This window comes from Vicia villosa, linkage group LG3 (assembly GCF_029867415.1).
Source record: "Vicia villosa cultivar HV-30 ecotype Madison, WI linkage group LG3, Vvil1.0, whole genome shotgun sequence".
Classification (NCBI taxonomy): domain Eukaryota; kingdom Viridiplantae; phylum Streptophyta; class Magnoliopsida; order Fabales; family Fabaceae; genus Vicia; species Vicia villosa.
The window spans coordinates 211,288,074-211,312,142 of record NC_081182.1 but is presented as its reverse complement, the minus strand read 5'-3'; the positions used below and the strand labels follow the sequence as shown (position 1 = coordinate 211,312,142).

General features: G+C 37.5%; 2 protein-coding genes across 2 annotated transcripts; both read right to left on the bottom strand.

Annotated features, from left to right (window-relative positions):
* Positions 1-16,706: 16,706 nt before the first annotated feature.
* Positions 16,707-18,701, bottom strand: LOC131659860 (uncharacterized). The gene has a single exon (XM_058928986.1). The coding sequence runs from the start codon at positions 18,699-18,701 to the stop codon at positions 16,707-16,709; it is 1,995 nt and encodes a 664-aa protein (XP_058784969.1).
* A 2,249-nt stretch (positions 18,702-20,950) lies between these two features.
* On the bottom strand, positions 20,951-22,096 carry LOC131659859 (uncharacterized). The gene has a single exon (XM_058928985.1). The coding sequence runs from the start codon at positions 22,094-22,096 to the stop codon at positions 20,951-20,953; it is 1,146 nt and encodes a 381-aa protein (XP_058784968.1).
* Between the last annotated feature and the right edge of the window lie 1,973 nt (positions 22,097-24,069).

The following is a 24,069-nucleotide window of genomic DNA, read 5'->3' as shown; positions in this document are numbered from 1 at the left end:
TTTATATCTTCATCAATTTCTTTATCTCTATTAATTTCATCAAGGGTTTCATGTATATTATTTATTTCATTAAGACCATTTTTTATTTTATTAAAGGTATAATATGCAATTCTATTGGTATTTTCTATTAATAATATAATATTTTTCTTTATTTCATTCATTGTGTTATTTAAATCTTTATACATCACATCAATTTCTTCAGATAATGATATTATTTTAAATTTCCGTGACTATTTCGACTTTTCTAGTAGTGTAGTATTTCGGGTCATATAGGTATAAGGATCCGTATGGTTTTATAGTATTGCGAGTCGATAGGTATCCGGATCCGTATGGTTTTACATAGCTAAAATAAGTCATGATAGTGACGGTTTTTACTTACCGAATTTTAACTTTGGTCTCTAATTCTTTAGTCGCAAATCTCAGTGACAGATATTTTTATATTCATTTAATTCTTTTAACCTTGCTTTGTAAAAATCTAATTTATTTTCATATTCTAAAAGGTGGTTTGTAATTCTTTCAATTTCAAAATCAACTCCTATTATTAAATAATAATCTAGTCTATTATATAATATTTTTATATGACCTCTTGTTCTTTTAATTAAACTATCTACTATACAAACAATTAATAAAAGATTGACCAATCTGACTATTATGCCCTTAGTTAAAAAATTTTTTACAAACACAAAAGGGCAATTTGGTAACTAACAAAATCACATATCACTTTTTCAACCTTTCAATAACCAAGCGCCAATTGTCGGCCTCTCATTGGTCCAACTTTTTAACTTTTCAATAACCAACTTTTTCTTTCCCAACACACTTCTTCTCTCTCTCTTACTTAAATTTTCAAATTTCTTTCACATTTCATTTTCCCACACTTTCTTACTTTCATTTTAATTTTTTTTATTTAATCACAAAAATTATTAATGATCTATTTTTTTTAACTTTAATAAAATTAAATATCTATTTATCTCACGGGTCACTATCAATATAATATTTAATTTATTTTAATTGATCATTACACACTTTCTCTTTCTTAATTAAAATTTCAAATTTCTCTCAAATTTTCTTCCCACACTTTCTTACTTTCATTTTAATTTTTTTCTCTATTTATGTATCAACTCTAAAAAATAATTTATTTTTTAATTTTAATAAAATTAAAAATATTGTAATATCACGGGTCACTATCAACATAATACTTATTTTATTTTAATCAATCATTATTTTTATTAGAGAGATAATATCCTTATTTTTTAATTTTTTTTCTTTTCTTCATTTCAAGATTTTTTTTTAAAGATTATTTAACACAATTAAATTCATATGATTATTGTTCATTTTACATTTGTATTTAAATATATTTTATATCGGATCAAATAAATTTTTTATTTCACGGGTCATTATCAATAAAGTATCTATTTTATTTTAATCAACAATTAATATAAATTGAGAGATAATTTTTATTTTTAAATGTTAAAATTTCATTTTTTTTATCATCATCTTCCGGATGCTTTTTTTATATAATTATTTAATATAATTAAATTTATATAAGATTTTTTATTTGTAATTAAATCATTTATTAAAAATTTAAATGTATCTAATTAATTTCATACAATATTAAATAAATTTACCCGTGCGGAAGCACGGGTATCTTACTAGTTAAGTTCTATAATTCTTAATCTTTCATTAACTATACTTATTTTTTAATTTTAATATTTTTTTAAAATTTAATTAATTTGAATCTTAATGCTATGATACCAAAAATGATACCTCATTATTTATTGAAATAATTTAATAATTTATTTTTATTAGCTTAATCATCATCAAAATAGTCTCAAATTTCATCATTTTCTATTAAAGCTAAGTCTATTATAAATTCATCATCATAAAAACTTTCAACTATTAAAATATAATCTATATCACTTTCTAGTGCATAATCTATTTAATTTTCAAAAAGTATTGCCTGTGCACATAATTTCCCATATTCTTTCCATATTTTTGTTTTTAAGTCATTGGGTAAAGGGGGTCATGCTAACTTGTGCCTTAGGGCACAAGTTAGCATTAGATATACCAGCGTGCGCGTGTGTGTGTTGGGGGGTGGAGGGGGTCATGCTAACTTGTGCCTTAGGGCACAAGTTAGCATTAGATATACCAGTGCTTTTGTTAATAAGCGCTACTCTACTACAAAATATATCTTCAGTAATATTATATTACCACGGTCATTTTTTCAGCTTAATATTATCTCATTTTTAACGCGCATGATATATTGTTTTTGAGAAACTTTTCAACACGGTTTCTAAGAACAACTGTGGTCATAGAATTTGAGTGACAAGCTTCGAATTTCAGCATCAACTTTTAAGTATGACTATATCTAGACCATGACAACCTGCAAACGACATAGATTTTTATCTAAGTCCATTAATTGAAGATTTAAAACCTTTGTGAGATAAAGGTGTTGATGTTGGTGATGCATATTCTGGTGAAAAGTTTAAGATGCGTGCAATGTTATTTTGCACAGTTAACGACTTTCATGCATATTGTAATTTGGCTGGATACAGTGTCAAAGGACATAAAGCATATCCTATGTTTGAATCTAATACTTGTTTTCACCATGTTGAGTTTGGAAAAAAAACCATTTGTAACACCCGTAATTTCGTGAATTAATTTAATTTAATTTAATTAATCTAGATTTATGTAATTAAGCGGTTGTAACACCCTTCTAAACCCCGCGGAAATTAAATAAATTAATCAGAGTAAAACATAAAAACAAGGGTTCCACAATTCAATTTAAAACAAATTATCATAAATCAATTGTCATGATTCACTTAGGGGAATATCATCAATTTAACAAAATCATGTTTCTACACAGCGGAACATTAATCAACGGATAAGCATAACATCATCTATGCAATATCTCTAAAAATTACTCCAATAACAACAAAATAGAGTATCATCATGAACTCTAAACTAGCGTTCCCCCAGTGTTACAATATCAGAGCATGACACTGACGCTATACTATACAAGCTGGCCTAAGAGCTAATCCTCACCAAGCCAAAAGCCGCTACTCGCCAATCTGAAAATGTCAACGTTAAGGGTGAGTCTCATTCAAACTAACAAATATTATTGAATCATAAATAATAACACATCATAGTTACATCATTCACCCAATTGAAAACATATCCAAAATTCAGACAAGTTTCATCCTCATCAAACCAACACATCATAACAAAATCATAACACTGGAAAACATCCAATCATGTTATAAAATTATGCATATGAATGAACTAACACTATGTGTGGTGTCGTTTTTTTTACCTCCCCGTTTCACTTGGGAGGACGGCACGCTAGACCCTTCACGCGAAATTTGGAAGGAGAATGCGCCCGGGGCGGGATGAATTTTGTTTCAGTTCTTCCTACGATATCACACGAACTTTCTTATTGTCCTACGAGTAGGAAAGGGAAAAAAGATCTCAACTAAACCCTAAGAGTTTGCTAAGTGTGGGGATTTCACCTAGACTAGAAATTCTGGAGTCCGGGGGGTCGGTTATATATAGGGAAGTGTTTAAACACCCTACATATCTGTAGTACTCTACAGGAACTTTCTCTGTGTCATTTGTGATTGTGTTTGCTGCTAATGATTGGGAAAGTTTCTCCTTTGTGTTAGGAGAAGGAATTGAATTGATTTTGAAAAAAAAGACAGACAGACAGACAGACAAACTGACTATTTTTGGTATTTTATTAGCTCGCTGAGATTCCTTGTGAACCTCATGCCTACATATCCCTGGTGGAAGTCAAAGCTTAATGTAGTTCGGGGAACTAACTAGGGAAATTAATTGTTTTTGGTGCCTTGCTTGAAGCTCAAGGTGGAAGCTTGAATTAGATCTCTGTTTACAGTAAAGAGGCATGAAATCATCTTTACAAAGAGGTATTTGTACTATTCTACCACAAACATTTTGAAAGAGTGACAGAATAACTGAATTCATTTCATTAAGAGAGTGACCTTACTTGTGTGTTTGCAAGTATGCTAGTATCTCTTGAATGAAAGAAAGATGCTCGTCCAAATTAGGGAAAGTGTACAAGTCTGGGGATGTGCCAGAGCATGTCTTTCAGAGTCCTAAATGGGAGACTTGATTGAAATTGAAATTGAAATTGAAATGTTGAAATGTTTGTTTGTTTGAATGTGGTAGAGTAGTAAAAATATCTCTCTATAGAGATAAGCTATGTCTATCTACTGTATGAAAGATTTGACTTTAGCTGGCTTGCATGAGGCCCAAGCTTGAGGCTTTTTGATTGATTTATTGATTTATTGAAATGATAACTCTACTGGGGAGAATTTAAATTAAGGAGTTTTGGTGTTCTGTACAAAGCCCAGAATTGAGGCTGACTCTTTTTTAGGGAATTTATCTTTTAAAGGAATGAGTCTTTGAATTTGAAGGAGTGATTTTGGAAGCTATCCCTTTCCAAGGGTTTTGACTCAGCTGGAGAAATTGTCTGTTAAAAGACTGATTTTATCATGTTTTTTGGAGGCTGACCCTTTCCAGGGGTTTTGACTCTTTTGGGGAAATTATCTCCTAAGAGAATGAATCTTTGGTTTTGAAGGACTGATGTTGGAGGCTAACCCTTTCCAGGGGTTTTTATTGAAATGAAAGAATGATTTGATGATTTGGAGGCTAACCCTTTCCAGGGGTTTTTGTTAAAATGGAAGAATGATGTGGAGGCTAACCCTTTCCAGGGATTTTTGTTAAAAATGAAGGAATGATATGGAGGCTAACCCTTTCCAGGGGTTTTTGTTGAAATGGATGGCAGAAAGATTATCTAGTGGAGACTTCTTGTTTAAAGCCCAAGATGAAGGTTGACTCTTGCTGAGGAGAAACAAACATGGATCCTAGACTCTGCTAAGGAAGATTGATAAAGGTAAGGGTGACAGAGACTGTCCATGTCTCTCATTCCAAAAAGTGTACTCAATATGAGATTGAGACAATCTTAGCTTGTTTAAAGTCTGGTTTAAATTGGAAGAAACTCACCAGGGTAGGCTAAAAGGTGACTAAAGACCTGTTCCTATGTTTATAAGAAACGTTATGGGTCCTTGTATACAAGCTCAAGAGGAAGCTGGAAATGCTTTTAAGAAGCCTGTGGGTCCTTGTACAAAGCCCAAGAGGAGGCTAATCGAGGGTCCTTGTTATAGCACAAGAGAAAACTATGTAGTTTTGAACTTATTTTGGCTCTAAGCAAATGGGTAAGAGGTTTCACCGGGAATAATTCCTCTTTGGGTGGATGTGTCCTATTTTGGGTTCTAAGGTTTTTGCCAAGATGTTTCACCGGGAATATTTCATCTTGGGGGTTTGAACTACAGATCTCTAATTAGGAAAGAGCCTTCACCGGGAAGACATTCTCAATCCTAGGCCATATTCCTATAATATATATATAGTTTAACTGCCCTAAGGTTTACACTCAAACGTAGTTCTAAACAAATATATGTACAGTTTATATTTGACAGTAATTTAAATAAAGACTGTAAATTGAAAGCTTGTAAAGCCTAACCTGGATGGAGTGGAGGCCTTTGAAGAAGTATGTACAAAGCCTTACCAGCAATTTTTTTGTTGTTTTGATAACAATTGAATATTTATGATAAATAGTTAAGAGTTTTGAAAACAGAAGAAGTGAAGATGGACAAAGGTCACATAGGTATCTGAAGAGTTTCACCGGGAATAATTCCCTTCAAATACCAGAAGAATGTTTTGAAAACAGAAAGAAGATTTTGAAAATACAGTTTTTGAAAACAAACTATGAAAAGAAAGAAGGTGTTGGGTCTTACACTCTTTTAGAGGCCCAATTGAAAATGATTTGCTGTTTATGAGAAACAGTTGGATGATAAAAGGTTTTGTTGTTTGAAAACCTTAATCATCTGTTTAATCAGAGATTGAAAACAGTTTTGTAAATTGACAAAAGTCAACTTAATTAAGGTAAAGATAAAATCTATACCTAATTAAGACCTAAATAATTAGGGTTTTACCATAAAATTATTCACAAAATAATTAGGTTAAAACAAAATGAGTATATGCATTTAAAGTATTTAAGAAAACACCTAAAACATACTATTTTAAACCTAATAAAAATATATGAAATAAATAATATTTTTATGATTTTTTTTGATTATTCACAAAATAGATATATTAAATAACAAGTGTGTGAAAAATGAAGTGAAAATGATTTAATTTGATAGGTGAATTAATTGTGTGAAGTTGTGAGAAAAAATGAAGGAAATTAGTGGTAAAAATAATGTTTTGGTCTCACCATGGTTTGAACCCACGCCCTTTATGTTATCAGTCCCAAAACAACACCACTGAGCCAACGCGCGCTTGGTGTTTATGATACGCACCCAATTCATTATATTTTCAAACAAGTGGTAAATCATGGAAAAATAAAAGAAACAAAAAGTCTGGGGCGAGGGGGATTCGAACCCCAGACTTTAGGCATGAGGAGACTAAGAGCGCATGTGAGGCCACTAGGGCAAGTTATTCATTCGCTTAAAAAACGCCTATCATTAAAAATAAAATAAACTTTGCTCAGAGATTTAAAAAATGGCGCCACCCTCCATCTTCGTCTTCAACCTCAAGCTCCAACATTTTTGAAATTCTGATTCTCTCAAATCTCAACCATTTGCGAAGATGTAAAGACCAAACTTGCTCTAAATTCACTCACGATTCTAAATATGTAACTAATATGAATTTATATTAACTACATCTAACTAATTTACTAGAAAACGTGAAGAACCCTAAAATTTGAAAATCAAATTAAATGGCTATACTGAAAAATAAATGAATGATGATAGAGGGTTTTCAATCCTCTGATGATGCTGAACAAGATAGAATCGAGCTTTATCACAAAGAGTGCTTAAATTAAAGAGGTGGACTTCAGAAACTTACCTCTGAAACTGAAGGTCGTGAGGATGATGGAGAGCACCTGGGCTTGTGTGAATGATCCTAAAAGCTTCCTTGGGACTCAGTGATGCTAACTGGATGCTTATTGTGGCCTGAATCCTTCTGAGTTGCTCTACTCGACTCCTTCGATTTGAGCTTCAAGTGGACATGGAGGGTGATGAATCTTGAGTTACAGATGAGCTGCAGCCATCTGAACAGCTTCCCTATAACCTGAGGAACGTGTCTGGATGCTTGGCTTCGTTGGAAACCTTCTGAATTACTCTATGGACCTCCAACTGCAACAACTCCAAGTGAGAAGTGAAGATGATGATTCTCCATGTACAGAAGTGATCCAGGTGCTTGGATCACCTCAAATGAACTCGTTTGAGATGTTAGAATGCTTACTTTCCAAAGATAAGCTTTGGTTTGAAGAAAACGATTCTTCTTGCCAAAGAACTTTGAAAAACCATAAGCATGAGAAGAGAAAGAGAAAGCAAGGAATATGGTTGCTTTGGTGTGTTTTCTGAATGAGAAAGAGCTCTCTATTTATAGGCAAATGATTCAGTACTGATTGAGAGAGTGAGCTTGCTTAGTGAAGTGGGTTTGGTTTCTTAGCCATGAAGAAATTTCAAGGAATATCCAAGAGTGATCATTGCATTTTCGAGCCAGCTCCCCATCCATTGATCCTATCTGATCTTAGGGAACATTTCTGATGCAGAGTGAGCTCTAATTGGTTGGTGAGAAGATTCCTTGGGTGATTCATCAATTTGCCATAAATTCCCAAATGTAATCATTACATAATCACATGTTCTTGTTTTGGTAATCTTCCTCAATTCTCATGTCATGGTGAAAATGAATGCATGGCATGTTTTCAGATGTGTTCTGGGTCGTGTAGCATCCATAAGTGAGGTCATGTACACAAAATTGCAAAGTTCAAAAATGATGCATAACCTATAATTTTACTTCATGAGGCCAACTTTGAACAAGCATAACTCTTAGCTCAAAATGAATTTGGGGAAGGTTGAGCACAATTTGGAAAGCCCTAAACATCTACTTCAAATCATTAGTTTATGGTTTCTTCAGAATCATTTGGGAAAATTGTGAAAAATGAGCCCAAAGTTGGATGAAAACTAGGTTAAAAACACTTAGAAAAATTTCTAAGTTTTTATAACCTAAAGCTTCAAAATTCCAAAACTCTTAAATGGTTGATCTTTTGAAAAAAGTTCCTATGTAAGATGTTGTTTTATTTTGCAAGATCTACAACTTTCATGTTGGAAGTTTTTTGAGTTGTGTAGGTGAAATTTTGAGTTCCCACAATGCCCTCAAAAACCCTAATTCCCGACTTTTTGCTCCTTGGTGAATCTCTTTGAATTTCTTTGGTCAAATGACTTTAATATCCATATATTGATGATAATGATCTTTGAAAGTCATGGTTTGACCAAAAATCTTAAAAGTCAAAGGTGAACCCATATAGTTGACTTTTTCCTGATAAAGTGAAATTTTTGACTTTTGTGTAGAACCAAGATCTTCTCCTCAAATGAGTGATGTAAATGGGTTATATTGAGGTAGTAGAGGTTCTTGAATCATGTCTTGAGTTTTGGATCCATGCCCTAATTAAAAGTCAACTATCCTGGTGAATTAGGTCAAAAACCCTAATTGTCGACCAGATGAAAATGATGACTGTAGACTTTGAATTGAGGTGTGATGTCCAGTGGATCTTGTCATATGAGCTATTTGAAGATGATTGATGTCTTTGAATGATCCCCTGGGGCTTTTTAGGGTTTCCCAAAGGTGATCCCTGATTTTAGTCCTTGATAGGCTCAAAAACCCTAGTCTGGTGACCTGAGTAAACCTGTACTCAGATGACTGGGTGTCTAATCAATCATAGGTGAAAAAATGAAGCTCTTGAGTCTTATGATTGTGTTAGAGACTAATCCTTCCATTGATTGATCCTTTGCCTGAGTTTTCTTGCCTTTGAACACCCTTGATTGAATGCCAGATGAAGAAATGACTGCTCTGGGTACTTGTTTTGACCTGATGAAAATCCTGAAGATATGTCATCTCAGGGGGGTCAAAAATTAGGGTATGACACTATGCATGTGGTATCAACATTATCAAATGGGAATAACCTATGACCGATCCAACATCATCAAGATACGGCTTTGCCAGCACAGATTCCACACAATGGGAATCATGCCCTTTACTGATCCAACACATCATCATGGATAGAGCATCATCAATGAATATGAATGAATGCAAACATACATGAACATACTTATACCATCTTCAAGTCTAATGAGTAACATCTTCAAATACGCATTTCATCATCATAATCATCATCAAAGTATGTTTATATACATTAGCATCATTCAAATACAATCAATCATCATTATCATCATTAAAGAACATACATGTGTCCATATAAATCATCATCATTAATAAGAAATAACATACATGTAGCTACATCATTCCAAGCAAAGCAATCATCATCATACAATTCTCAACAATCATCACATAATAATGTTTTTCAAAACAACATCTTATATTGTCACATTTCATCATATATGTCAACAATACGTCATCCATCGAACTAACAAAATATTCACATCATACTCATATCCTCGAATAGGATGTCTCATAAGCTTCGTCATACCATTCAAACAAATCACCATACGACTCATATTTTAAACATAGCATACATCATCATATCTTATCATATATATCCACAACACATCATACATCAAAATAAGCAAATGATGATAAAATAAATTCAAGATGCTACTCATTTTATTATTATAACATAAATAATGTTTCATAAGCTTCATCCTTCTCGAAACGGCACTTAAAACAGGCCAAAGGTTCGAAAGTTATGCATTTTTAAACTTTTCATATATTACTAGCAGCACGCAGCGCCACACAATGTTCGCGACGCGCTTCTAGGAAACGACGTCTTCGCGGAGCCAACAAGGGACGCAGCGCGAACTGAGTGAAATAATTCTCCTTAAGCTTTCTTCCAAGCAGTTAGCGGTGCCAACAACTAGACGCGACGCGAACTGACTAGATCAGAGATCCCCATCGCAATTGACAGCATACGAACCTGAAACCCAAATTCCTCAACCCCGACCAATTTGATTCAAGTTGATCAAACACCACAAAACAGCCACACAAAATATATCATACACACATATAACATATTATGCATCATCAAACATCATACAATAGCAAATTCATGGAATTCATCAAAACAAATAATTATCAACCAACATCCCCAAAAATCCCAACTCTATCATACGACTCAATTGACATGAGATAATATACCTATATCAGTCCTATTATCTATAACCCGATAATAGATATTAATCGGAAGAGTCCCCCCTTACCTTAGCCAAGAATTGGACTTTTCACCTTCTTCTCCATCAAACCTGTAAGCCTCTTTTCTTCATTTTCAGCAAGAATTCCCAATCTTCAAACTCGCTTATCTCCCTCATCGAGAACCTCCCTGACACGAATTAATATATCAAATCGAAGGAAATTTCGTGTAGAATCCGAATCCTCGAGAATTACCTGATTTAGAGTTACGAGCAGGAAGTTATGACCCATTTTGTGAGGGCTGCACCATGAATACGAAAATCTCTTTTCTCCATGAGCTCTCTCCATCTTTCTCTTAGGTTTTCTTCTTCTAATTTCCAATTTCTTTCTTTTTTTCCTTAATTTATGAAAATAAAGCAAAATAACTTTAGTAATAGGGCCTATCAATCACACCCGTTCCATTACTAACAACAACTTGGCCCAATAGCTTATTTTACACAATTTCCAACTTAAGTCCAATTAAAATATCAATAATCCAAGAAATTAATTTAAACTCCCATTAAATTAATAAATGTAAAATATGGGGTGTTACAACTCTCCCCCACTAAAAGAGTTTTCGTCCTCGAAAACATACTTCCAGTGAAAAGTTTCAGATAGAGCCCTTCATCTGGCTCTCTAGTTCCCATGTAACATTTCCATCAGTCGATCCTAAAAAATCCATCTGACATAACCAACAGGAAGCACATCTCACGCATTCAATCTCAGCTCTTACGTCCCATTTGACTACCCAAAGGTGTACTACTCGTTATACCTCCAAAAGGTTAACAACAATAGAAAATTGAGGTACAACCCATACAATACGCCCAATAACTGAATAATATAATTACGCAACCATGGTATGATGACATTGATCAAAACTGCAGTAATGCATTCCATCTACTAAACGTACCAACCTTAGACACACTCTTCCATCTGAGCGATAAAATAATACTTACACTTTTCACCAACTGCTTCCTTCAAGAAACTCAATACTCATATTCCTATACCATTGAATTCCAATTATCTGACTCCTCTTAAGTCACAACATCAATTATCCAACACGTTACATTCCGCTTTTGCTGCACTATTCTGATTACTCATTAAAACCATCATTACCAATTAGACTTTTGAGTTATACCCAACTCTGGCCCTCTTTACTCAGTCGTTCAAGAATCATTCTTTACCATCCATGGTACTAATCCACCACTCATCAATACTGACTCGCACTCAAAAACAAATTCCTGATTTACTTCATCTATTAAACATTTCAACCATCGGAATGAGTGCACACGAGTAGTTATAATCACACTCATCAGCCTCGATATACCATTGCTTACATAATAGCTCAAACTGAATCCCACTCTTCTTTAAGAATTAAATCAACTTCGTCCTTCATAGAGTATAATTCCTCATTATATCTGGAATCCACAATACCACCTTAACAACGAAACAAAATTATTATAGCATCATATAGTATCAACTCGTCATCTTAACTTTGCCAAATACATACTCGTTAACTACGTACAACCACAATTACATGTTTGTCACCTCGGAAATTATTCAAAAGAGTTATAATTCTTCGATACGACATCATTACCTCCACTAGATTCTAAATCCAACATATAAATCAATACATATTCTCTATGTAGGATTCCGACATATTAATTCCTCACTGCCCACGAGTAGTACTTGCACACTACTCCACATCACACTTTCATTGTGCGACTCTGATTACCCGTCTTAAGTCATCATCCAATATATTGCATCTTTCATATTCACTTCTTCATAAGTTCACAAACATGGTGAGTGATTATTCCCACGGCTTAGTATTCTTCACATCCCAAACCATTAAGGTAACAAAACAAGTTCATCCCATCTTTATGATTCCGTCTACTACCAACAAGAGATTAAGGGTGATCAAGTCCTCAATTTGTCAATAGATAGTCGACAACCATATGTAAGCATAAATCGTCGTTACTACATAATAGTGTCCTTTCCGAGTTTGCACTCAAACTTATTAACATCGTCATAGTTCAATAATCAACTTTGAGTCTTTACAACTTGCACACTTCCCTCTTATTGGATCTTGCCGGTGAGACACCAACGTTCAAACATTTCACACAATCCGCTTTATAGTCACTTATATACTCGTACATTACTATTCATCCCGTTCCAAATCAAAATCCTCATCTTAGCAAAAGATCGCGACAACATTCATAACTCGTGGTTTTACTCCCAATCCTGTGACGTCTTTCACATCCCATTATCATTCCACTCCGAATATCAACAAGTCTTCCTCACATCAATAGGTGTTAGAAATTCTCTACAATTCTTCTTTTATACCCGTCGTTACTTTGGCATCACAATTACGACTTCAACTTTCCCAAAGTTTATTTCACCTTTCCTACTAATTCACTCTTCTCTAAAATCCATCGACACTCAAATCATCTTTATTATCGAACATCTCATCAACCTATTCATCAATAACATGTTCCACTCAATTTTGTTTTAAACAATCACGGTAGTAGGTATTCCTATTCAACAAGTTTCACGCTTCCTTAATCGAATTCAGAATATCTCCTCATAGGATCACCTCTACTGTATTTCTAACTCTCCCATAAGGTAGAACATAATTTCACCTCTTCGTAGGCTCAAACGACACATTAATCCCACACTCGGAACTCAAGATACGAATTTTCCAATTGTTATCCGAAAATGCAACATCGACATCATGCAGCGACGCTCTATACGGTATTCCTAAAACTCTTCAAATGGTATATTAAATTCTTAAAATTACTTCTCAACAAACCTTCTAATTATTCCTTCAATCCGTTCCACTCTGACACTGATATCCCGTGCAGTACTAACAAACAAGTCTAGTTCTAAGAGCAAGCGTAACCGCAACTTCGCCTCTTTCCAATATCATTCTGTCACAATTAAATATGTTACAGATGCTGCAACCATTTTTATAAAAAAGTTCATCTCATTAGATTTCCGAAGCTTCAAAAAGAACTCAAATCGGATGTCCAGAACTCCAGTTATGAATTTTCGAAGTTCTGCAGCTATTCAGCAATTATCTTGCGTTTTGCTTACGGAAATCTTACTCCAAACCTCATTCTCTTCAACTTGATCACATTCCAAACAGCTCCTTATCATATCTCTTCACTTCCAAACATTCTTATAACTTGAGCTACACATCCCATCGCCGAAGTGCGATTTCTATAACATTACGACATCAATCCTCTTTGCAAACTTGGAGTTGAACCTCTTCCGAGACATAAGGCTACTCAATTGACAACTTCGCAACACACTAGTAGAGCTGATACATTGCAACTTTCTAATTTTTCTCTCCTAAAAATAATCATCAATTGCATATAATTATCCTCCTTCAAGATGCTCCAACTTAATTACTAGTCAAGTCTTAATTCCAAGTCACCTTCAATTCGAGAAACAACAACTCCAACAACGCTCGCACTGTTGCCAACAACAGCCTACTGAATCAATCGTCTTACAACTGAAACATAACCGAGAAGCGAAGTTTCTCCCCCACTTGTTTCAAACCAACTTCCTCAACAAACAACCAAGTACCGACAGTGATTCACTCACATGTCACGTACCAAGGGATAATACACCGACAGTATTCAACTGTCGTGCAACTCAACTGACTCGACAATTGGCCGGACGGACCGACCTGCTCTGATACCACTATTGTAACACCCTTCTAAACCCCGCGGAAATTAAATAAATTAATCAGAGTAAAACATAAAAACAAGGGTGTCACAATTCAATTTAAAACAAATTATCATAAATCAATTGTCATGATCCACTTAGGGGCAAATCATCAATTTAACAAAATTATGTTTCTACATAGCGGAACATTAATCAACCGATAAGCATAACATCATCTATGCAATATCTCTAAAAATTACTCCAATAACAACAAAATAGAGTATCATCATGAACTCTAAACTAGCGTTCCCCCAGTGTTACAATATTAGAGCATGACACTGTCGCTACCGCGAAAAATGGATCAGAGTCGCCACTAATATATTCATCCCATCGCGGGAAAGGAATACCAGGAAACCTAACTCAGAATAAGAACAAGGTCTTTCGACCAGAGAACAGGGCACGGGAGTCGGTTACGCAAGGGGAAGGTGCTAGCACCCCTCACGCCCATCGTACTCGATGGTATCCACCTATGTTTGTTTCTATCTAAAGGGTGTATCTATTACTAATGCAATGCATGATTTAACCTAAAGTTTTTTAATAATTATTGTGCTCGCTAGAGTTGCCTCTATGCCTACGTATCCTCTTAAGAAGAATCAGAGCGCCGTAGTTCTGCTCAATATTTTCTATGTTTTTTAGGATTTGTTGGTATTTTTTAGTGAACAGTTACAGCACACTCCGCCGCTCGACCTTTGGAGACTCACGCTGGGATTGGAGTGGAAGTAACATGCTCTTAAAAGCAAAAGAGAAAATTATGTCGAGCGTTTCGAGTGAACCTTAATCAAGGAAGACTCAATCAACTCTTGGTTTGTGTTTTTTAAGTTTAGGAATCTCCACTCAAGTGATCCCCTTAAACAAGAGGGACAAGAGCTTCCATTCCATTTTATGACTTTTCAACCTTTATTAATGTTTTATGGTGTTTTATGGATTTTTGTTTGTTATGCAAAAGGGGAACATACATTTCTAACCTAATGCTAACATATAAGAATGACCCTAAGGTCAAGGATAAGGGATCTCTACCTATGTTATCATGCATAGACTACAACCTAAGTTGTTCTATGTGACTAATCTTAATGAAGATTGACTAATCTTGTTTCACAATCGGTAAACTTTTTGCTGAGGTAATAAATTGCGTGCTCTTTTCGACCAGACTCGTCATGCTGACCCAGCACACACCCCATTGAATTCTCGAGGACCGTCACGTACATAATCAAAGGTCTACCTTCCACTGAGGCACGAGGATTGGAGGCTCTTGCAAATACTCTTTAACCTTATCAAATGCCTTTTGACAATTGTCATCCCACCTTATTGCCTGATTCTTTCTCAATAGCTTGAAGATAGGTTCACACGTGGCGGTAAGGTGTGAGATGAACCTTGCAATATAATTCAACCTTCCCAGGAACCCACGAACCTGTTTCTCAGTTCTCGGCTCAGGCATCTCTTGTATAGCTTTTACCTTGGCGGGATCAACCTCAATACCCCTTTCACTTACGATGAAACCAAGCAATTTTCCTGATCTCACTCCGAAAGTGCATTTATTGGGATTCAGCCTTAACCTGAACTTTCATAACCTTTCAAACAACTACTTCAGGTGGACAAGGTGCTCTTCCTCAGTATGGGACTTTGCAATCATGTCGTCCACATAGACCTCAATCTCTTTATGAATCATGTCGTGAAACAAAGTCACCATAGCTCTTTGATAGGTTGCCCCAGCATTCTTCAACCCAAACGGCATGACCTTGTAACAAAAGGTGCCCCAAGGCGTAATGAATGTTGTCTTTTCCATGTCCTCGGGCGCCATCTTTATCTTATTATAACCAGAAAAACCATCCATGAAGGAGAAAACCGAGAATTGAGCAGTGTTATCTACCAACACATCGATGTGAGGAAGCGGGAAATCATCCTTCGGGATCGCTCTATTCAGATCTCGATATTCGACACACATTCGTACTTTCCCATCTTTCTTAGGTACGGGTACAATATTGGCGACCCATGGCGGATAAACTGTTACAGCAAGAAAACCTGCATCAAACTATTTCTGAACCTCTTCCTGGATTTTCTTGGACGTGTTCTCCTGAGTTTCTGTTTGACCGGTGGAGAGTTTTCTTTAAGAGGTAACCTGTGCACAACAATATCAGTATCTAATCCAGGCATATCTTCGTAAGACCAGGCGAAGATATCAGAATACTCTTTCAACATTCCAATCAACTTTTCTTTCACATCCTCATTCAAAGACGCCCCTATTTTAACCTCCCTTCTCATCTCTTCGGTGCCAAGATTCACCGTCTCAATAGGCTCTTGATGTGGCTCGATCACTTTCTCTTCTTGTTTCAACAATCTGGCCAACTCATCAGGGAGTTCACAATCTTCTTCATCCCCTTCTTCAGCGGTGTAGATAGGATTGTTGAAGTCATAACGAGGCATAGCAAGATCGTTACCAACAGAATCTGGAGGAGAAGTGGATCTGCATGAATTATGATTTATGCTTTATTTTAGAGTGGAGGGATGATGATGAATAAGAAACGTTGCCATTTTTTTTTATTCAAAACAAATGTAAAAGTAAAAAAAGAAAGACAGGGAGCAAAATATTTGAATGCAAAAACGTCCTTTTATTAATGGTTTTAACATTGAAAAGCAACAAATGATGCCCTACATGTGTTCACTGTGACATGGGAAGAACACAAGAGTTATTGTATGATAAACAAAAACAGATAGTATTACTCTTGATCAGAAGCAATTGAGATGATGTCCTCGGACGACCAGTTGAGAAGCTTCTGTCCTGGGACACACGGCTTGATCCATTCTTCAATGTCGTAATCACTATCCATATCATCATCAGCAGCACAAATATGATCCTTGACGATGCCAGCACTAGAGAACTTGATCGGAACGAAGGTTCCGGGCTTTTTGGAGGCCTCATTAGATGAACTCTGACCCAACTGATATCCAATCCCACATTTATCCTGCTTGATTGGTAGATCCAAGACTCGGCCCCATCCTTCAGGATGACCAGATTCAACCACAGCTTTAGCTTCCTTTAGTGAAGACATGGGAGCCTCCAACTTCTTATTGTCAACATAAGGGATCTTGATAGTCTGGACAGCCTCAAAGGCTTGGCAAGGCGTCTCGTGGACCTCTCCTTCCACATCAATATACCTGAAGGACGCAAGATGGCTTACCACGTGTTCTTCCTCTCCACATATTGTGACTATCTTTCCTTGAGTCGCGAATTTGAGTTTCTGATGCAATGTGGAAGTCACGTCCCCAGCATCATGGATCCATGGACGTCCCAGGAGACAACGGTAAGACGGGTGGATATCCATCACAAAGAAGGTAATAGTGAAGAGCTGAGGTCCTATCATTATCGGCAAGTCAACCTCCCCAAATACTGATCTCTTTGACCCATCAAAGGCTTTCACTGTCAATTCACTCGGCCTTATCTCGACACCAGAATAATCTAGCCTCATCAAAGACGACTTCGGTAATACATTCAGAGAAGATCCATTATCCACGAGAACACGAGATAACATAGTCCCTTTACATTCCACTGATATATGCAAAGCTCTATTGTGGTTTCTACCTTCGGAGGGCAAGTCTGCATCAGTGAATCCCAATCCATTACCAGCATTGATGTTTGACACCACCCCTTCAAGTTGATTCACTGAGATCTCTGGAGGAACGAAAGCAGTACTTAAAAGCCTTAACAAAGCATTTCGATGTGTTTTGGAACACAAGATCAACTGCAAGATCGAGATCTTTGATTGAGTTTGACTCAACTGGTCAACCACTTTATACTCACTTTTCTTGATGATCTTTAGGAACTCTTCCATCTCTTTAGCCACAGTATCTTCAGGATTAGAGCTTTGTCCCTTATCAACTGTATCTTCTACCACTCTTTTCCCTTTTGCTTGGGCTAGGGCTTCTGTATTAACATCGCGAGTATTCTGGGGAGGATTGAAAATACGACCGCTTCTCGTCATTCTTCCAATGCCCACAACGTTATCAACGTCTTCTTTCTCAACCGGCGCTTTAACCTCATATTTGGCCCCTTGGTAGAAAACCTTTCCCCCATAGTTCCAAGGTATTGCTTTTTCACTGTTATATGGGACAGGACCAGGAAGCGTAATAACCAAAGGAGGTGCTCTGGCAGGGATTGGAATCTTGGCAGGAGTATACGGGATGCATGCCACATTAACATCGTTTTCAACCATTTCAGGACGTCGCACATGCTCAAACTGTAGATACCCACTATCTATCAACTGTTGAATACCGCTTTTCACCTTATCACAAACTGAGGATCCGACTATGCAATCAGTACAAAATTCTCCACAACCAGAGTATAGACGCATTCTCACTAATTCCTTCTTCAATAATGGCAAGAGAGAGCCTAATTCAATCGCACTATTGACCAAACGGGTATCTTCAGCAACTTCAATGGCATTTGCCGCATGAGCTCCATGGGGAGGCATAGGATTCTGAACAACATTAGGCCCTTGAGTAGGAGTAAACTCGATGGCTTTAGAGTCGAGAAGATCCTGGACTTTATGCTTCAATGCTTTACAATTTTCAATATTATGTCCAGGTGGCCCAGAGTGGAATTCACATCTTTCATTGGCATCCCAATCGGCAGGCAACTTAGCAGGAGTGGCCAAAGTCCTCAATTGGACCAAATTCAAATCAAGGAGGTATGGCAACACTTGTGCATATGTCATCGAGATCAGATCGAAAGCCCTTTCTGGCAGTTTCGGTCTTTGCTAATACTGACGCGACGGATACCCTTGTTGTTGATGTTGGAAGGGAGCATTTGGTATGGTCACAGCGGCTACTTGTTGATAAGCCTGATTTCTGCCGCCACCATAGTAGGCAACACTAGTCTCACCTTCTCTCTTCTTGGAAAACCCATTGTATGGCTTCTTTCCACTAGCCCCAGAGGAGGAACTAGCAGTATTTGGATTTTGTATTCTACCAGCCTTAATTCCACTTTCAATTCGTTCACCAATCATGACCAACTCGGCGAAAATCGAGGATGCAGAGCATGCGGAGTAGTACTGGCCCTCTAGAGTGTTGGTGAACATGTCCATCATCTCTCTTTCCAGCATAGGTGGTTGGACTCTAGCCGCCAACTCGCGCCATTTCTGCGTATATTCTTTGAAGGACTCATTAGCTTTCTGGGTTAGATTCTGTAACTGAGTGCGATTCGGTGCCATGTCAACATTATATTGATACTGCTTTATGAAGGCATCAACTAGGTCCCTCCAACTTCGGATATTAGCTCTCTCCAACCTCATATACCACTCCAAGGATGCCCCAGTCAGGCTATCTTGAAAGAAGTGCATCAATAACCCTCCGTCCTCAGAGTACACATGCATTTTGCGATAGTAAGCTCGGACATGTGTCTTAGGACAGGTGTTCCCCTTGTATTTCTCAAAGTCGGGTACTTTGAATTTTGGTGGCACACGGACGCCAGGAACTAAACCCAAGTCATTGATATCCATACCTAGTCCTTGGCCTTCCATTACCCTCATCCTTTCCTCCAGCCCTATAAACATCCTTCCAGCATCATGTGGAAATCCCCATTCACTTTCAGGAAACAAGTCCTCATGTCGGTCTTCTTCCAACACGGGGATAGCAGCAGCCCTTCTGATTTGTTGTGTGGTTTGTCCTTCAGGAGTAGGCTTGGGAGGCCCACGAGGATTACCTTGATTAGCAGCAGGAGGAATTACACCAGGTCCTCCAATCACAGGCTCACCATTGACACGAATATCAGCAGGATTTCTTTGCGGGGGGTCCGCAACAACCTGAGCAACTGTATCCATCCTGATTCTGAGCTCTTCTTGGCGATCAACCATGTTTTGCATGACTTCCATGAACCGAGCCATCTGAGTAGTAACCTGAGTTCTCATCTGGATAAGATCATCCCTTAACTGATCCATTTGTAGTGATTGATTAGCCCTTGTATAATAGCGATGCGTAGGTGGAGGTGCAATTGCTGAAAGAGAAAACCTGATCAGTCAAACAAGAAAACCATCTGATGTACCTGTTACACATGAATGTATGAAATGCATGCGTGCATGGTGTGCATATGAATGTCATGTTTTTATTATTTTTAGGATTCTTTAGCTTTGTCTCAAATCAAACAACACAAGATAATAATGAGATCCCAAAACCAATAATGAGGAATGAGAAACAAATCCATTAACTTCAAAACCCAATTCTGGCAATACCAAGTACAAATAATCCTGCTCACATGAGCCAACCAATTACAAACATAACAAAGAGAACCCCAACCAACAAGTTTGGTGGTGGTTCGACATAAAATCATCTCTAAGGAGGACCCTCCATGTCAACATGACGAAGTGCGCTCTCTCCAATGTTCTTGTCACTCCAAGCCTTCATCTCATTGAACAAAATCTTGGTATCCTCATGATTGGGTTTGAGGATGAGCGCTTGGATTAGCAAGTCCTTTCTGGCGTGCATCACTTCCATTTGACGGTTTTTCAGCTCCCAATACCTCGCCTCTTCTTGAGCCTGAGTGTTCTCCTGATTTTTACGCTCCACCTGGCTTTTCAATTCTCTCACATTTGCATAGCATGATTCCAACTTTTCTTGATGTTCTAGCAGACTCTTACTTTCCTTCTGACGACGGTTTTTTTCTGAATGAGCCTTCTCAGTTTGAATTTGAAGTTGCTCAGTCAACTTTGCCAATTGGACCTCATATTTCTCCTTCATCTTTCTTTCTCTAGAGCTATCAACAATTCGAGATCTTTTCTGAGAGGTATTTCCACCAGCATACAATTCCTCAAGCTCTTTTTCCTTCTGTCTTAATTTGTGTATCGCAGACAGTTTCTCTTGGCGAGCAATGTCCATCTTAACCTGCATTGTTTCCATTTGTTCAGTTAATTCCCTATTTGGATTCACCGTTTGATTGTAGAGCGGCATGGAAACAATGTTGGGTTGGTCCTCAGATGGGGGGGTATAAGGGATCCTTAGGAGGAAAAGGCATCCCTTGAGCTTCAGCCACATACTTCACCCATGCAGTGTAGGTCTCATAAGTAGCACAATCTTTTGGGCCAAAATGCTTCTTACCTTTTCGGCGAACTATTTTCCAGGCTTGTACCATCTCTTCCAGCTTTCCAGAATTTGTGGCCAGATGATAGAACATGACATCATCAACCTCTTTCTTTTCAGGAGGACTCACAAAAGCATATCCAAAAGTCCTTCTGGCCAATATGGGATTGTAATTGATTCCTCCTCTTAAACCCATGAGAGGCACATTGTTAAATTTTCCGCAACCCATAATAATCTCCACGTCATCCAACGACCTATTATACCAGACAATGTCTTTGGCTACCAGCCCCATGATTCTATCAGACCATCTTGATGTATGTCTATTGTCAACGAAAGGGCCGCGCTCAGGAATATGATACCTAAACCAACGATACAATAATGGAGCACAACACTGAACCAATCCCCCTTTTCGGTCATTTCTGTGGTGTATTGAGTGATACACATCACCTAGGAGCGTAGGAACCAGGTTCTTCAGAATAAAGATATGGATCACATTCATGTCAACAAAATTGACCACATTTGGGAACATTACTATGCCATAGATACTCAGAGCCAGAAGAGCTCTATATGTGTCCCACTGTTTAGTCACAACAGCGTCATAAGCTTTCTGAACCAAGAACTCCAAATGAAATCCATGACAGTTTCCCTTTTCCTTGAGGTTTGCTTCCACAACTGATTTGCTCAAATAAATAGCCTTTGCAATCTCGATAGAAGTAGGAGCCTTCATCATACTATGATACGGTATCTGCTCTTTGATAGAGATGCCGAGGAAAAAAGAGTATTCCTCCAAGGTAGGAACCAAATGGTAGTCAGGAAATGTGAAGCAGCGGAGAGAAGGGTTATAGAATTGGAGCAAAGTGTGAACTCCGTCCGATTCATACTTGGTAAATGGTGTCTTGAGGAAGTACAGGATCCTCCCATAATCTTGTTTGAACTTGGTCAACTCATCCAGTGTAATCTGACTTGCTAACCTCTTGAGAGAATCCAGATTCGGATTCGGAAAAGTGTACGAGTAGGTGTTCTTTCTGCCAGGCCTCATCTTTGAGAATGGTGTTCTTATCGGAGACAAAGCAAAAAGATCCTGAAAATAAATGAAACATGCATGTTAAATGATATGATGGAATGTGTTTCGTTTGGGGGAGAATCATAAAGTCTTCTCTTTTGTTTCCTTATATCCATTTTTCTCTTTTTCTCTTCTCTCTTTTTTTTAGTACTTTGTTTTTCTCTTTTTTTCTTTTTTTTCTCTTTCTCTCTCTTTTTTTTGAAACAGACTTTAGGATTCTCCCATGACGAAACAAAGTGGATATAGTAGTGATGTGACGTGATATGTGTGCAGTGTGTTGAGAGACTGATTCTCTCGCATATCTGGACATCTGGGTTATACTGAATGTAACGTTTTCAAAATTCCGGCTTCAGATGGCAATATAGGAATCCGGGTATGATGAAGGCTAGTATCCTGTCCCACCCCAATCTTACAGGTATGAAGTCTAGACATGGACAGGTGGTCCCTAATGGTCGCCAGGGTTAACGATTCCCATGGGGTACAATGTGTTTGAGGCACAAACGTGCCAGACACAATGTTCCATGAAAGAACCTCGCCTGGTCGTGGTACCCCATGTCAAACTCGATCGTATCAAACGCTACGGGAGTTGACATGGGCATCCACACTAATCCTAAGTATCACTGGCCTGGGTAGTGGGCCTTTTACCTCACACAAACCCCCCACCTGCAAAACAACTCAGGAAAATATGTGCGAATAGGAAATATACATGATATGCAAACATGAAATAAATGAATGCAACACATAAGCAAAACATAGCACACCCAATAAACAAACAAACAAACAAGGCTAGGATCGACTCGCTTGGAATGGACCATAACAGGTCTATCAACATCCCCAGCAGAGTCTCCAGCTGTCGCTACCGCGAAAAATGGATCAGAGTCACCACTAATATATTCATCCCATCGCGGGAAAGGAATACCAGGAAACCTAACTCAGAATAAGAACAAGGTCTTTCGACCAGAGAACAGGGCACGGGAGTCGGTTACGCAAGGGGAAGGTGCTAGCACCCCTCACGCCCATCGTACTCGATGGTATCCACCTATGTTTGTTTTTATCTAAAGGGTGTATCTATTACTAATGCAGTGCATGATTTAACCTAAAGTTTTTTAATAATTATTGTGCTCGCTAGAGTTGCCTCTATGCCTACGTATCCTCTTAAGAAGAATCAGAGCGCCGTAGTTCTGCTCAATATTTTCTATGTTTTTTAGGATTTGTTGGTATTTTTTAGTGAACAGTTACAGCACACTCCGCCGCTCGACCTTTGGAGACTCGCGCTGGGATTGGAGTGGAAGTAACATGCTCTTAAATGCAAAAGAGAAAAGTATGTAGAGCGTTTCGAGTGAACCTTAATCAAGGAAGACTCAATCAACTCTTGGTTTGTGTTTTTTAAGTTTAGGAATCTCCACTCAAGTGATCCCCTTAAACAAGAGGGACAAGAGCTTCCATTCCATTTTATGACTTTTCAACCTTTATTAATGTTTTATGGTGTTTTATGGATTTTTGTTTGTTATGCAAAAGGGGAACATACATTTCTAACCTAATGCTAACATATAAGAATGGCCCTAAGGTCAAGGATAAGGGATCTCTACCTATGTTATCATGCATAGACTACAACCTAAGTTGTTCTATGTGACTAATCTTAATGAAGATTGAAGTCACCGCCCTAAGGGAACATGGTAAGCATATAGTAAGAGATAAGCAAAAGAAATAAGCAAAGTAAGTGACTTAATGAAGTCCCTAACCAAGTCTACTCCTAAGAGAGACTACACATAATGAATCTTAAAAGAAAACAATCCACAAAAGGTGGAGGAAGAACAAACAATCGTCGCCTCTTAAACTAACAACAAACAAAGTGTGAAAGAAGAAGCAAAGCATGAGAAGGAGGGAAGAAAGCCTTAGGGCAGTAGCAAACCAAAGGAATTAGGGTCCTAAGTCAAACACAAAAGCAA

Coding starts and splice junctions, on each gene's coding strand:
- LOC131659860 (XM_058928986.1), bottom strand. CDS start 18,701: ATGACATATGCACAAGTGTTGCCATACCTCCTTGATTTGAATTTGGTC.
- LOC131659859 (XM_058928985.1), bottom strand. CDS start 22,096: ATGAGGCCTGGCAGAAAGAACACCTACTCGTACACTTTTCCGAATCCG.